Here is a 15,998-nt window from a genome sequence, read left to right as displayed (position 1 = left end):
AAAGCAGGATTTCAAAAGCAGAAACAAAAAAAAAAAAGACATTCGATGACATTAAAAATTTTGCAAAAAAGATTGCAGTTCTACAACATTAAAAGCAAACTAAAAGTCAGGAAAAACGTCTGCACAATGGGACAGGCAGCTCTTTCTTGTGTCCTCAGGAAGGCTTCCAAAGACAGACTAGTCACAACCATGAGAACCACGTCTTTTTACCGATCTTTTTCACTAAAGCTCATTTTTTTCAACAGTGTTCTTCAGTGACCAAAGGAGCCGAGAAGCCCCAAGTACCTGAGACATGGTATAAAACTCCACCATTGCAGCGGTGAGCGGCTCGGCGTACGTTCGCAGGGATGGGATAAGCCTCAGCATGGCCCGGTTGAAGGTGCCGTAGATCTGTGTCAGGGAGGCAGGTCCCGGGTAATCCACATACACAACAGGAACGTGACGCAAGAATCTGCACGAGGATATCTGGCTCAGCCACTCCAGAGAGGGAGCAGGGAGCCTGAGTGGACAGCAGCCCTGTCCCAAGCTGCTTCCCAATCTACCCATAGGCTTCATGTCAGAGTTAAGAGAGATCATAAACCGCTTAGGCCTGGGTCTGACATGTAACAGTAGAGGCAAAAAACTTTAAAAAGAACCAAGCAAAGATGGGAAAATGATTCAGGGACGTCTGGGTGGCTCAGTGGTTGAGCGTCTCCTTTGGCTCAAGGTGTGATCCCGGGGTCCTGGGACAGAGTCCTACATTGAGCTCCCCATAGGGAGCCTGCTTCTCCCTCTGCCTACATCTCTGCCTCTGTGTATCTCATGAATAAATAAATAAAATATTTAAAAAAAAAAAAAAAAAAAGGAAAATGAGGTTTATTCAGCCCCATCCTGGCCCTATAGACAGGTCTGTGGCAGTTAGCTCGTTACTGCCCAGAGTCCGTGCCTTTATTTTCAAGTGTGTTTTCCTAGTATTGTAGCACAGGGACCTTATGATAAGCAATATTTTGTTACCTTTCTATAATTAAAACTAGATTTTTATTGTGTTACGTTTAAAACATATCCTGGAATAGGTATGTGTGTGAGGCCGATGCAGTCTATGGAGCTGTGTGTTACCTGTGGGACAGGGGCTTTCTGCCAGGATCGGTGGGTGGATTACAAGCCCCGACAAACTGGATTCTCTCCAGCTTCACCCATGTTTGATCTGAGGTTCGGTAAAAGCCTCCATGCTCCACCATCTGAGGAAAAATGGGAGTGTTGGCATTTTAGGAGCAAATGTGAACGAGGGCAGTGGGGGCCTGTGGGTATACACTCACCTGTCTGATGAAGGATATGACCCTCTGTGTCCCATATTTATCCATGTCCGGCAAGTTGATCTCATCACAGAACAGGACCAGCCACTTTCCTAGTTGAACAGGAGCCAGAACGACCCCATTAGGTGTGCGTCTGTACTCGCAGTAGTGGTCAAAAGTCTTCAGCAAGAGCTCCGGGGTAGTGGCACTCGAGAAGTTAAGGCCCACAACCTTTAGACGGAAGAAGCAAATGAAGTGCTGTAAGCCCCATTCCACATTCGAGCCCCAGAAGGGCTGCTGCCCTCATCCCAGCCTCTTTACCTCCATGTCAGGCAACGCTCGGAGGGCGCTGAAAAGTGTCATGGTCTTGCCAGACCCAGGGGGGCCACATAAGACCAGTGGCTTGTGCTCAGCCAGCCAGGTGTACAAGAGGGCTTCGTGGCGGACAGTGTCCAGAGTCGGCACGACGACGTCAGGGGCCGCCACCTTGTGTGTCTCCACTTCGATCTGAGGCACCTTGGCCTGCCATGGTGACCATTCTCCACTGATGGACACCTACACCCAGAGAAAGGGCACAGGTCACCCTGGGACCCACACACCTCCTCAGAGACTTGCTTTCATACAAATCAGAACTTTCACGTTCATCTGTTTTCCTTTTACACCACATAAAACAAAAACCAGAACCCTTTTATGAAACAGCCCAGCTGTTTTATGCAAGCCCAGCTCTGGGTGAGGTGGCCTGAGGATGCATTAACGCAATGTGGCACGATCAAAGGGAACAAGGCCTGCCTCCACGCACTTACTTCATAATCGATAATGGGTATATTGGGTGCGGCAGGCAGCGGCACTGTGGTGATCCTTCGGATGTATTCACCCAACTCTGCTCTCATTTTCAGCCGACTGTCTCCAGACAAGGACCACAGTATGGCATAAACCAGATACCGCTATGGAAGGAGAAAACAATCCACTTTTGAATAAAAAGTTTCAACAATAAACACATTCATAGCCACGTTAACTGTGAAGAGTCGTTGCCAGGGTTCTTGGATCACAGACACACACACAAAAGCCTGACCCTGCGCCCAGGAAAGAGAACACACCCAAGCAGGCTCATTGTTTCGGGAGGTTCACAGATGCAGAGCCGCATAAGCAGGGCCCCCATTGAGCCCTGCTCCCCGCGATGCAGGTGCTCCCTGACCTGAATATAGCGCTCCAGCTGCTCAATCTGCATGGGGAAGTCAGGGTGGTTGGCGTTGTACTGCGCCACATTCCGACAGGCCTGGTGCAGCATGGAGAAGAGCGAGCCCAGGCAGCGGAGGCGGGTCAGGTCCATGATGTGCTCCAGCTTGAAGGCGTGTTCCAGGGCCTTGATGACCAGGCCATTGGAGGTGAAATACGGCTGCATGATTGTGGCTGCATCCCTCTGGATCTGCGACAGGCAATAAATGATACTTTAGTATTTTTTTAAATTTTATTTATTCATGACGAGAGAGAGAGAGAGAGAGAGAGAGAGAGGCAGAGACACAGGCAGAGAGAAGCAGATTCCATGCAGGGAGCCTGACGTGGGACTCGATCCTGGGTCTCCAGGATCACACCCCAGGCTGAAGGTGGCACTAAATGGCTGGGCCACTGGGGCTGCCCAATAAATGATACTTTATCATTTCAAAAAGCCCAGAAACTTTCACGTACTCTAACATAAGCCGGGGAGAAGGTCAAGTGACCTGCAAAAAAATTTTTACCAGATAAGCTTCAGTGACTGATCCTTATTTCTATACCCTGGTGGTTCTTAAAAATCACATTTCCCAGGAACATTGCTTTTCGTCATTGAAGTGGAGAAAGGCAGTGTTTCATCAATTTGCAGAGAAAAGTCAGATAACTAAGAGAATTTTAAAAATTTTCCCAAACATGTCCTCACTTTGGCACTGAGACTGCCTCCTAAGGAGCTAGTATAAGACAGCACTGATTATGCAACTCTCTAGTGAGCGCCTTGCTTCAACAGATGAGCAGTGACCATCCGGGCAGTACCATGGCCCCCTTGGCTTCCAGACCCCCAGGGGTGGAATGTCTGATCTCATTGCACATGAAGTCCTAGCCCTCTCAGATGCAGATTTGTGGCCATACTTGGCAGAGTGGTGATGGCCCTCATACCTGCAGCATTGGGGAAGCAGCCTCCTCCCCCTCGTCCTCTTTGCCCTTGCGCCGACGCTGGGCCTCATCCTCCCCTTCGTCCAGGGGGATGCTGCGCAGCCTGGCCAGGAAGTTGTTGAAGATCATGTCTGTGCTGAGCACGTCCTCACTAAACCAGACCATACCACAGCGTGACACCGTAGCCAGGGTGGCATATTTTAAGTCCTGCACTTCAAACATTATTCGCACCTTAAAAAGAAAATACAGAGCACATTTGATGCAGATTTGATAGAAACTCAGATGTTAAGATATATATTTCTACATATACATCAAAAGGGCAATTAAATTTAGCTTTTCTGCACTTGTTTAAAAGTAAAAAATATCTTTAATTGTCATCACTACAACAACCACCAACCACTCTCCATAAGAATCTGGGTAGGAGGGGCGCCTGAGTGACTTGGTCAGTTGGTCATCCACTTGAGATTCACTCTCTCTCTGCCCCTCATCTGCTTGCACACCCGAATGCATGTGTACTCTCTAAATCTAAAAAAAAGAACCTGGGTAGGAAATGTGTGTGGTGGGAGAAGAGCAGGTTAGCCCCTCCAGACAAGATCTTGGTGGACAGAAGAAACTGCTCCCTTGGAGCAGTGCTCCCAGCAGTGGATGTGCAACAGCCTTGCCCTGGACGGGGTGTGGTTGCCACACTGCCTGCCTGAACCCACGAACCTTCACATCGACTCCTTGAGGCAGGCATGTCAGTGTCTCTGTTTCACAGATGGGACTGGGTACCAAACCTTGGTCCTACTGCTGGTTAATGGGGCTGAGATTCAAACCAGATGGTTTCAGCCTTAACCTCAATGTTAACCTGCTTCACAGGAGAGTTTTCTTTTTCTTTTCTTTTCTTTTTTTTTCTAAGATTTTATTTATTTATTCACAAGACACAGAAAGAGGCAGAGACACAGGCAGAGGAAGAAGCAGGCTCCATGCAGGGAGCCCGATGCGGGACTCGATCCCAGGACTCCAGGACCACGCCCTGAGCCAAAGGCAGGCACCCAACTGCTGAGCCACCCAGGCGTCCCGAGTTATCGGTTTCCAATAATAGTTAGGATCTACCAGATAACAAGCTGTAATAAAAAGACCCAACAAGTCAAATCAAGACACAAGTCGAAGCACACATTTTCGGACTGATACCAGGCATCCCTGGCTTGGTTTCTGAAGTGATGATAACCACTGCTGCTGACCCAAAAGTTCAGGTTCATCCACTGCTCAGGCAAAATGATTCCTCCATCTCATGCCCACATCTGGCCCCTTGGCGAGTCCCACCAGCATGAATTTTAAATTACACAACTCAGCAGCTTCCATGCTGCCAACTCCTCTGGCCCACATCCATGGCTGTGCCCAGGTTACCACTCAGCTCTCAGACGGTCCCCTTGCTCCCATCCATCCTGTCCTCAACTACTCTGCACGCAACCGCCAGAGGGATCTGATCCAGACCCTCCCACGGCTCCTGACTCACGCCACAGACAAGTGCCAGGCCTCACAGTCTCCCGGCCCAAGCTGATCCGGCCCCTTTCCTCTGATCTCACTCGCCTTTTCCCCCTTCGTTCTACACACCTCTGACCAAACACCCTACTGCCTACCCTTCACCTGGAACTGGAACACCTGGAGGCCCATGAGACTGGCTTCCTCACCTGCCTCGATCTCCACAGATGGTTCTCAATTATGCCATAATGTCATGCATCCTGACAGTGCATCCTCCAGATCTTGCCGACAGCTACCACTTCCTTTCAGCTTGTTTTCTCCTTACCACTTCACACTGTTTCCCCTATTTTTCTGTCTTCCATTATCAGAGTGTACACCTCAGGACAGTAAACGTTTTGTCTGTTGTTTTCCTGTTAGGCCTTTAATAAAATGCAACTCCTTGCCAAGCCCCACTATGTTTCCTTATCTATCTGGTGGTGTGTCCAGGACCTAGACCAAATGCTCATTTTGCCACTTTCCAGATGTACGATAACTTCAGAAATCCTAATAAAAACCTGTAACTTTCCGTTAGGAATGTTACTTGGGAATTATGGAGTATGCTTAACATTCACCAAACAGTGCAAAGTTAACAGTAAGTCCTATGGAACTATTTCTCACTAGCCACGGGAATGGAAAGATCTAATACATAGAGACTTAGGTATCTCTGAAAACTATTTACACAGTTGCCTGCTACTACAGAACCTGGAGCCTCATCTCCAGAGCAATACTCTGTTAGCACGTGGGATATCTGGCTTGACACCCCAAGGAAGGCCACTTACATTGGGTGGAAGGCTGAGGCGCTCGCCATTTGGCAGAGTCAGAAGCTTGTTGTCATCCAGCACTGAGTTCAAGTTCTCCACCCACTCGGGGTCCACGTCACCATCAAAGACAATCCATTGGCGCTTCTGTAGTTCACCCCTCACATTGTCTATGATCCTGGTTTGGAAAGGTTTTGAAACAGCTATTGACCAACTTAAGATTTTGAGGTTAGAAATCCTCACCCTACACAGCTTCTGCACTGACATTTTAATTCATTCAGTTTTGGTTAGAAAAATAACACGTGCCATTAATTTAAGGACAGAGCACTTGCTGGAATCAAGGTGAACTCACTTTCGCAGGACATGTGTGAACAGTCCATCCGTCCATTCCCTGGTGTTGGGGTCCAGGGTTCCATAAAGGTGGTCTTTGCTGATGGCCTTGGGGTCAATGATATGGGCCACACCCTCCACACCCTCCAGCCTCTCCAAAGCCTTTAGGAGCACACGCCAAGCCATGCTCTTCCCACTTCCTGAGGGCCCCACCATCATCAGGCCATGGTTGATCTGGGTGATCTGATAGAGCTGGAGGACCTGCCAGGCCAATCAAACCACATCAGAATCAATCCAGAGAAAGAATGAGAAGTTTCTCCAGCCCCTCCTCATGGCAGCAGATGCAAGACATGTGCTATGAATTCCCAAAGGCAAGTAAGTACTACTCTGGAACTTTTAATATTACATGGGCCACATCTATAAATAATATTTCAAGAAGAGTTTTAACTAAACCATGGGGAGTTCTTTGTTAAGCCAGGAAGGCTGGGAGCCAGTGGAAAAGGGGATGACTACCAAGCTGCTTCAAAAGAGGGCCGTAAGATCCTCTTTAAAGAGGGTGGAGACCCAATGGAGGAGTCATCTGTGAGAGCCGGTACAGTACCACTTAGGCTCAACATGCAGCCATGTGACAGTATGGTTCCTAGTCTTGTAGAAGAAGAGAAGCAGCGAAGCCAATACAAAATATAAAGCGTGTACTGATTAGCAGATTTATGTTGTTAACCTAAGATGTTGGAAAGTCTTAGAACTATTGGTATACTTTCCGTTATAATCATGCTTCTGTCAGCATTTTCAGAAAATGAGCTATATCATGAGTGAAATTTTTGGATAAACGGTCATGTCTACTACGTGTAAGAAAAAAGCCTTGGGTCAAATCTTTGTAAAGCAGATGCTGTGCCTCTCTGGCCCTCGTGGTCCTAGTTCTCTCAAAAGTGGCTCCTTTCCTGCAGCTAGCAGGGTCAACCCCAGTTACCTTCTCAACCCACATGCCGCCAACTTCTTCTCCATCTCCATATGTCAGGTACATTTCCTGGCACACCTTCTTCAGCTCTTCTCGGAGCGCAGTCATTTCGCCCCGGTGGTATTGGACCCCGGGGAACACATCTGATAAGAGGCTGAAGAGCAGTGGGATGTCTTCTGCCACTAGCTTGGGCACCATGGTCTCACAGACGCTCTGGATCAGAATCTAACAGCAAGAAAAGGACCGAGCTCTGAGAGGTGGGGAGCAAGGCTTGCACAGACACTGCTGTATTCCCAGAAGGTACGTAAGATATGGCTGTTAGTGATTCAGCTCACTGTGCAAATACAGCATCTTCTATCCATCCATCCCAGGATATGTGAATCGCAAAGGGAACTCTCAAGTCATGGCTTAGATGTTGAAAGAGCCAATTTAAATATTAGTGTTTATAGGTGCCTGGGTGGCTCGTCAGTTAAGCCTCTGACTCTTGGTTTTCACTCAGGTCATGATCTTGGGACCCTCGGGTTGAGCCCCAGGTCAGACTCTACGCTCAGCGGGCAGTCTGCTTCTCTGCTCCTCTCGTTTTGCCCCTCCCCCTGCTTACACCCACTCTCTTTCTTTTTTTTAAAAGGTTTTATTTATTTATTCACGAGAGCCACAGAAAGAGAGAAAGAGAGCGAGAGAGAGAGAGAGAGTGAGGGGCAGAGATAGGCAGAGGGAGAAGCAGGCTACATGCAGGGAGCCCCAGGTGGGACTCAATGTCGGAACTCCGGGATCATGACATGAGCCAAAGGCAGATGCTCAACTACTGAGCCACCCAGGCGTCCCCCACCCTCTCTTTCTAAAAGAAATTAATCTTTTAACAAAAATTAGTGTTTAAGGTGTGAGTGATTACAAGAACATGTATACAAACCTCTTGTTCAGGTAGATTTTCTGCAATTTCTCCTTCATCAACTGCTTCCCCTCGTTCTTCTTTCTCCCTCTTTATCTTCTGAATTCTCTCTCTCTTCACATTTCCTGCACTTACCAGCACACTCTTCAAAGCTCGAAGACCAAAGTCATAATGGCTTTGAGATGAGAGCTGCTCATCACACAGTCTGAAAGAGAAAAGGTCTGCCTTAGGACAGTACACTCTAAGCAGCCAGAGTCAAGAAATCAGACATGGACAGTTGGAAAGATGTGCTTGTGATTAGAGATGAACCCTAAGGGGCATAACTCACATGCCTTAGATACACGGTTGGGGATGACTCTGGGGCACTCACTTGAAGAAAGGGACGATTTTGTTGGCGAGGACCTCAGCAGTGCGGAAGCCCTGCGAATACAGCATGACTTGGGCGATGAGCTGCCGGTCAGGCTTGGTCATGGCCAAGCTCCGGAACAGCTTCTTCAGGTTGTCGGGAAGGTTGGACCTGCCTGCATAGCCAGGGTTCATGGTGATGAAGATGGCCATGTCTGGGCTCACTTTCACTTGCTTGTTGAGCAGCTCACAAGTAATGGGGGCAGAGGCTGAATGAAAATCAGAGAACAGTGTTAAAATTTGTGATGTTCAAAAACCACGCTAAATTCTCCCTAAAATCACAGACAAAAAAAATAACCCATTTCCCTGCTGGCCTCTAAAGCCCAAAGCCCAGGACTGCAGAGGAGTTGCTCTCTGGCCCTCCTACCAGCACATCACCCCACCTGGGCAGACCCAGCTTTGCACACCTCACCTACATGAAAGCTACATGAATGTAGAACAAAGTCACCAGGGGCAGGAAGTACTTACTTTGCTTGCATATTATCGTGTGCCATGAAGTTAACATAAGGATAGAAATGTAGCCCAACAGTAGTTGCAGAAATAGAAATCAATGTGACACTATTGACTGGCTCAGATCATGAGGACTGTCTTTTCCGGGGATCCACCATCAGTACCCACACCCAACCTCCATTACTCCATCACAGAGGACAGAGCATATAGATACTGCTTTCTCTGACACTCCTTTAGTTTCACTAAGGAGGTCTCCAAGTCCTCTGGTAAAGACAAGTTCCTATTATTGCAGAATGAAAGCAACACTAAAAGTTAACTGTGCATGTAAACCGTCCACCACCGGTGCCATTACTTCCTCTAGCACCCACGCTGCCCCTACCAGGCACGCCTGGCTTTGTACAGAATGAGACAGAGGAAGCCGCCCCCGGAGCCTCTCAGAGCAGGTTCTCCTATAGTGACACAGGGCACGTTCCCAAAGCTCCCAGGAAGAACACTCTGCCAACAGGCAGCCCAGAAAGCTGGCTCTGTGGCATGCAGAGGGGGGAGGGGGAAGGGAGGCCCCACATGGGCCCAATACTCGATGTGGATAGATGCTATGGGAGGGAGCATAGGGACTCTTGTCCACCAGAGGAAGGACAGCCAGGGTTTGGGCTGTTCTGGTCTCTGAGCAATTAGACTGCCTACACAGTATCATCCGGAATCTCACCACCCTGTCTGCAGCAGTGAGTCCTGGAAGCGAAGTTAAATTATAATATAAAGTGGCAAGATGGACCCTGGCCCACACTTTCCCTCTGCAGTTGCTAAGTAACTTGCAAAGAAAAAGGAAGTCTCACTCTTATCACAGTTGGGGTTGGAGTGCTCTCTCAGTGCTTCCTGAATACACTGCACCTGCTGTGACACAGCTGACAGCATCCGTTCCTCCAGGCGGTTGAACTCGTCAAAGCAGCCCCAGGCACCCACCTGGCAGAGCCCAACAAAGATCCGTCCCATCGCCTGAAACCGGAGCAAAGAAAAGAGCTAAAACCATGTGCCTCCAGCTGATTCCATGGCCCCCATGCCGGTCTGAGCCCTCTATCCACTGCCCAGCCCATGTGGCTACGGAAGGGACAACAGGCTCCCACGAGAGCAGGTACTTCATTGACAACATGAAACATGCACACGTGGTACATCGCACCTCTCCTCCTGGGCTAATAAAATCCTAATGATAGAGCTGTTATTTTTATTCTATCACCTTCTGTTGACTAAAAAAAAAAATCTTGTCCATAATAGTTGTTTATTCCCAGACACAAGCACTAGCCATTTCTTCCAGAAACGCACAGCTCAAGTCAGTACCGAAGCACATAGGCTAGACAACTGACTCAAAATAACACCATCCCCAGGACTCAGAAGGGCAAATGAGCCATGCTGAGCTGTGAGGTCCGCAGCCTGGAGAGGGGTCCAGGCATGGCGCACCCCAGCGGGCCTCTCAGCCCATTAGATTTTAGGTGGACTCACAAAGCTGCTCACCTGGAAATCGAAGGTTTCATCACAGTTGAAGACTAAAACAAAGCGTCCAAGCTGATGGCCAAGAGCTTTGACAGACTCTGTCTTCCCAGTCCCGGCTGGTCCTGTCATTTAAAGAAATGTGACTGAGTACTTGAGACCACGGGGACTCATCTTCAGCTTTACACAATTCATTTACAGAATCAAAGGATATGTAATAACTGCAAACAAATCTAAGATTCTAGAATGTACTAGCTGTGTAATTAAAAAATATGCTTAAAACCATTAGTTTAATCTTTTCAAGTTATATTTGCCCCCTGACTCTATCTGTCCAGGTCTGTGGAGTGACTTACCGAATGGGGACCCGCCCAGCCTGGCCTCCAAGGCTTGAGTCATGGTCAAGTAGCAGCGGTCGGTGAGGGGAGTCTGCACCAGCTTGTCCTGGACACCCAGGTACTCAAAGCCATAGTTAAATTTGGCATTTGCCATTTGGATCGACAACTGCTGTAGCACATCAGTTTGCTTAGGGTCAAAGTAAAAGCGCATCTGGCTGAGCCATTCGAAAGATTTGGCGTTGTCAATTTTGCTTTTGATCAAGGATCGAGTCACATCCCTCTGGTGAACCAGCTCTGTAATCTGAACAAAGGGTCACTTTAAGAATTCATCATAAACTGGAGTACAGTGCATTTCTTGAGGATGCGTCATTGAATAGACTTTTATTTATTTATTTTTAAAAAAATTTTTTTTTAAATTTTTTTTGTTTTTTTTCTGAATAGACTTTTAATCTGAGATGCAAGATTCAGTTATAGTGGCTTTCAGTAAACATTCCAAAATGGAAATTCACTTTTAAAAACAATATAACTGTTATTCATACAATGAAATTACATAGAATCAAGAGCTGCAGCAGGACCAAACAACCAACAAAACTACTTTAAGTGAAAACTCTGCAACTAGCAGGACATGAGTCTCCGACCTCACTGGCCCCTGTAGGCTGGGCACAGCACCATTGCTAGCACAGCCAGGCCTCCCGGTACCACCCCCTTGGCGCTGCTTTGAGAAGAGATGAGGAGCAAGAGCGGAAAACTCTGATCAAAGCTCATCACTTCCTGTTTACCGGGATGTGTATATGAAATTTCCTGCTCCAGCATGATCACCTGTCAATAGGAACAGAGAGCCAATACCCCCACCCAGAGTTCATTAGCATGCCACCTCCTTTTCTCCCTAACACCAATCAGAGAATTTCATAAGCATTGTTTCCCGTAGCTGCTTGAGCTGAAGGCACGAGACCCTAACCAGTGAGGAATGAGACAGACACAGGACTAACCAAGTGCTCCAGCTTCCGCCTTCGGAGTGGCGGCTGCTCCATGAGGACTGAGTCAGCCAACACGTTGAGGGTGACTTCCACATTGCTCAGCACAGAGTGCAGGGGTGCCGCATCCCCACTTCCCCCGATGCTGCTCAGAGCAGTCTCCACGTTTTCAGACCAGGCAATCTGGGCTGACAAAACTACAAGCTGAGCCTGTATGACACAAGACACAGGACCAAAAGATCAGTTTAGACACCAGCCAGTGCATTCACCTTTATGCTGACCACTTCTGCTATGCGTTACCTGGTACTTATCAATCCATGTGATATACGTGTTTGGATCGATTGAAGTTGCTTTACCAAAAATCTCAACTTCTGTAACAGATTCAGCAAGAAGTTTAGCCAGAGTAACTCTCATTTCCTTTTCTACTAGTGTGAGCCACTCGTTGATTTTGGGATGTTCAGTAATTGACACGGGAGTTTTAAACATAACCTGAAATAAACATAATTTAAGAATGAAGATCTGCAAGGACAGGAAAGAAGCATTCATAGTTATAATCATAATTCAACTACCTCCTCTCCTTCACGGGATGAAATACCCAAGACGACAGAGTTATCCTCATTTAGGATGATGCTTGAAACCCCAGCAAACATTTTCTTGAAATGTTTCTGTAACTTAGCTACATTCTTACTGTTTCCAATGATTTCAAGCAAATCTTCATCACCCACAAAATAGAACCTAAAATTAAAATAGCATCCAAGTTGCTAAAGTCTTATACATAATAAACAAGGTCAATCAAAGCATAACTTCAAATCGTGGGAAGGGAAACTGGATTTGGAGGGCAGTGGACCATCTCCAGTCTGAACGAAGATCACATCCAAATTTCTCCCACTGAAGAAATTTGATCCTCAGCAGAAGATCCATATTTACTTAACAAGATACCAAAAATGAAGTCTACGGATTTCATGTCATTCATCTTATTTCATGGACTTACTTTTTAAAAGCTTATGTGATTTACAGTAAGCAAACTGTTCAGAAAGGAAGAAATGCCACTTGGAAAATAATCAGAGCTAAATTTTTAGGAGTTATAAATTGCATGGAAGGGTGGATAATAGTTCCAGTGGAGCTTAATAAACAAATACAAGGAAGAAAATCCTTTATAATTAGGAATAAACACACAAAAAGGGAGTAATAGTCATTAAATGGATTACCAATAACAAAACTCTTGATATCAAAGTGACCAACACACAGAACCAGAAGAGAGAGCAGACGGCTCTTGAAATTGAACTTATCTTACCTGGGGAAAGATGATCGCTCTCTTTCTAGGTATTCTCCCAATGCCTTCTGGATCTTTCCTAGCAGGTCTGCCAATCTCTCCAGAGACCTCTGTACCCCCTGGATGTTCAGAACATCCATAACAAGGGGAGACTTGGATACTTTTTTCATCAGAGCCAAAAACTCTGTGCTGATACTACAAATCAAATTGAAACCGTCATTAGCTTTTCAGTGAAAAACAGTTACCAGCCACATCTACGACTCAGCTCTTTTGCTCCCTGGCTCCACGCCATACCTCTGGAACCGCTGGGTTTCCACTGGCAACAGGTGCTTGATATCTGCACTGCCCGTGAAGATGCCTTCCAGGTAGACCCACCGTCGCTGCACATCAATCCACACGTCAAAGAGAGCCATGATCCGATTCAGCTTGTCTTCCCAGCTTAGGGCATCTTCTTCGAAAACCTAGTGCATAAATGGAAAGCAGAGCCCAGCTGCTAAACTTTTCATTCACAGATATGCCAAAACTTACTAAAAAAAAAAAAAAAAAAAAATATATATATATATATATATATATATATATATATATATGCAAGTTATGTCAATTTATTTGACTCACACTTTAAAAACAGGTTTAAAGGTATAACAGAGAGAGTACAAGAGAATGCTCGATAAGGGAGGCTTCCCCACGGTACCTTGTAATACGGAGATAGCTTCATGGCTGAGACGCTGTTGATGTGCTCTTTGACCTTGTTGAAGAGGTCATCCCAGCCTCGGATCAAGCGACACTTGTTCTGGTAGTTAACCAAGTCTAACTCGTAAGTATTCCATACCTCTCTTATCTGAATTAAAACCAAAAAGAGGAACAGTATCAATATGTGGGCATTCACCAGCTGTATAAGCGACCAAGTGTTATGAGGACAAATGGACTACAGATACAGCTGTTTCTACTCAGCTCCAACCTATGGCACAGCCAGAAACGTGACATAAAAACGGCTATCAGTCAATTACTCACCTGCTTCAAAAATTCTTCCAAAGCCATCTCCCCTTGTGCCACAAGCAGCACATCCTTGACAATAGCTTCATTTTTCTGCAAGTCAACATCCCAAATTTGGCCAAGGGTGAGCTCCGAAACAACCCAATTAACATGAAGCCTTTTCATCAACTGCTTCCAATGGCGATCTTTAAGTGCTTCAGATTTCAGCTCAATCACCAGCATGTTTATCTGTGGAGAAAGTAAGCAGAATTACCTGTGCAGCTGTGTTCCTAATGGACACCCAGGACTCCAGCACTGACTTACCTTCAGGTAACCTTTCAGAAGCCTCTGGACAAACTCATAGGATGCGTACTGCCGTAATCGAGCAGGGAAGTTTTTCAGTTGGTTCAAGAGGCCATCCAAATTTTGTCGAAGCTGTTGAAAGAAATATAAGATGATATTTAGTCCACCAACATTTCCTTTAAGTGGTGACATATCTTAAAAAAAAAAAAAAAAAAGATAAAAAAAAAAAGATGGTTTTAAGGCGTGCCTGGGTGGAGCAATCGGTTAAGTGTCCAACTCTTGAGTTTGGCTCAGGTCATGATTTTAGGGTCATGAGATCAAACCCCATGTCAAGCTCCATGTTCAGTGGGGAGTTTGCTTCTCTCCTTCTCCCCTTCTCGATCTTTCCCTTCTGTTTTTCTCTCTCTCTTTTTAAGATTTATCCATTTATTTGAGAGAGAGCACGAGAGCACAAGCAGGGGAGCAACAGAGGTAGAGAGAGAAGCAGAATTCCTGTTGGCTCCCCGTGGGGAGCCCAAGGTGGGGCTCATCCCAGGACCCTGGGATCATGACCTGAACTAAGGTAGACACTTAACCAACTGGGCCACCCATGCACCCCTCAAAAATGGTTTTAAAGCAAATTTTCTATCAGTCCAGATGAATACTGCAAATTACCATCCTGTGACATTTTGTGAACTCACAGTAGACTGCAAAGCTTTTAAGTGAAATCTACAACTCTCAACATATGATGTTATACACAACATCTACTTTAACTAGGCATACCTTTCGAGGCTGGACGGAAACCCATGGCTGCTCCTTCATCTGATCAATCTGCTCCCAGACCTTGGACAGTTCTGACCAAACACCTTTGAGATCCTGCAGTTCTTCTAAGGCCACCTGTGATTATGACAGTGGAGCAGTGAGCCTCTGGACACAGAAGCCACTGCAGGTCTGGCAAGGCCCTTAAGATGGACCTGGTCAAGGGAAGAGCCAGGACGAGGACCACACCCCTACCTCCCTGCTCCTGCAGTTCATACCTGGACACGCTCTTCACTGCCGCTGAGAAGTCCTGTATCTGTCAATTCTAGTGCCTCCTTGGCCTTTGCACACTTCTCCCGGTCATCCTTCAGCCTGCCAAACTTTCCTTCATATATGGTTAGAGCCTGAAGTGCCTCCTCTGGGCGAAGATTGCCCTGAAAGCAGTCAAAGTGCAGAATTGCAGTGCTAGGTCCCAGGACAGATACATGCTTTAGCTCTGAAATGGTGGGGAGAGCCCACTGAAAATCTGCAAATTTGTGATTTCTTAAATATGTTTCTAACAAGTAAGTCTTCAGCAAGACATACACTTATGATTTCTGTACATTACTGAAAGGAACTTTTACTTCTGTATTTGACATAAATAAAGTATGAATAAGAAAGATGGAGCACCAGGGCACCTGGTTGGCTCAGTCAGAAAAGCATGCAACTCTTGATCTTGGGGTTGTGAGTTCAAGTCCCATGTCAGGTGGGTAGGTGGGTGGGTGGGTAGGTCGGAAGGAAGGAGGGAGGGAGTGAGGGAGGGAGGACAGACACCTCTCCATTTAGCCACTGTCTCACTAAGTGCCTTGGGAGACAGAAAGAGAAGAATCAGGACAGACTAGGGCTTAGACAAGGACACTCCCGAGTGAAGGGGACATGGCTCTTGGGGGCTGCCAGCCATACCCCCCTTAAAGCACACAGCTATTATGTCAGTTACCAAGAGAACGATGAGAAATCAAGTAGTAGTCCTCAGTGAAATGGGTTCCAGAGGAGCATTAAACTACTATTTGCTTACTCTTCATTCTAATAACTTGAAAATGACTATATAAAATATCACTGAAAATTTAAACTATAACACAATACTAGCAAAAAATGGCAATAAAAAATGCTCAAGTTTTGGTGATCAGAATCTTGCCTATTGATCATTACTCCCTTCCCTGCTGGAGAGAATATTCT

At 46.5% G+C, this 15,998-nt stretch overlaps 1 protein-coding gene across 1 annotated transcript in view; it reads right to left on the bottom strand.

The window, feature by feature from the left end:
• Positions 1-15,998, bottom strand: part of DYNC1H1 (dynein cytoplasmic 1 heavy chain 1) — a 67,987-nt gene that overhangs the window by 24,041 nt on the left and 27,948 nt on the right. The window contains exons 17-41 of the mRNA XM_025443491.3: positions 15,062-15,217; positions 14,808-14,921; positions 14,067-14,177; positions 13,782-13,991; positions 13,462-13,608; positions 13,065-13,231; positions 12,792-12,965; positions 12,067-12,232; positions 11,798-11,986; positions 11,513-11,707; positions 10,542-10,824; positions 10,213-10,313; positions 9,540-9,699; positions 8,222-8,465; positions 7,873-8,056; positions 6,975-7,187; positions 6,027-6,265; positions 5,696-5,852; positions 3,417-3,644; positions 2,467-2,697; positions 2,075-2,215; positions 1,593-1,826; positions 1,296-1,502; positions 1,096-1,217; positions 286-451 (exon numbers count right to left, since the gene is read on the bottom strand). Of these exons, the coding sequence (XP_025299276.1) occupies positions 286-451; positions 1,096-1,217; positions 1,296-1,502; positions 1,593-1,826; positions 2,075-2,215; positions 2,467-2,697; positions 3,417-3,644; positions 5,696-5,852; positions 6,027-6,265; positions 6,975-7,187; positions 7,873-8,056; positions 8,222-8,465; positions 9,540-9,699; positions 10,213-10,313; positions 10,542-10,824; positions 11,513-11,707; positions 11,798-11,986; positions 12,067-12,232; positions 12,792-12,965; positions 13,065-13,231; positions 13,462-13,608; positions 13,782-13,991; positions 14,067-14,177; positions 14,808-14,921; positions 15,062-15,217 (4,539 nt within the window). The remainder of the gene's footprint in view (positions 1-285; positions 452-1,095; positions 1,218-1,295; positions 1,503-1,592; positions 1,827-2,074; positions 2,216-2,466; positions 2,698-3,416; positions 3,645-5,695; positions 5,853-6,026; positions 6,266-6,974; positions 7,188-7,872; positions 8,057-8,221; positions 8,466-9,539; positions 9,700-10,212; positions 10,314-10,541; positions 10,825-11,512; positions 11,708-11,797; positions 11,987-12,066; positions 12,233-12,791; positions 12,966-13,064; positions 13,232-13,461; positions 13,609-13,781; positions 13,992-14,066; positions 14,178-14,807; positions 14,922-15,061; positions 15,218-15,998) is intronic.

This window comes from Canis lupus, chromosome 8 (assembly GCF_003254725.2).
Source record: "Canis lupus dingo isolate Sandy chromosome 8, ASM325472v2, whole genome shotgun sequence".
Taxonomy (NCBI): domain Eukaryota; kingdom Metazoa; phylum Chordata; class Mammalia; order Carnivora; family Canidae; genus Canis; species Canis lupus.
Note: the sequence above shows the minus strand (reverse complement) of the source record. Positions and strands in the feature narration are given on the sequence as shown.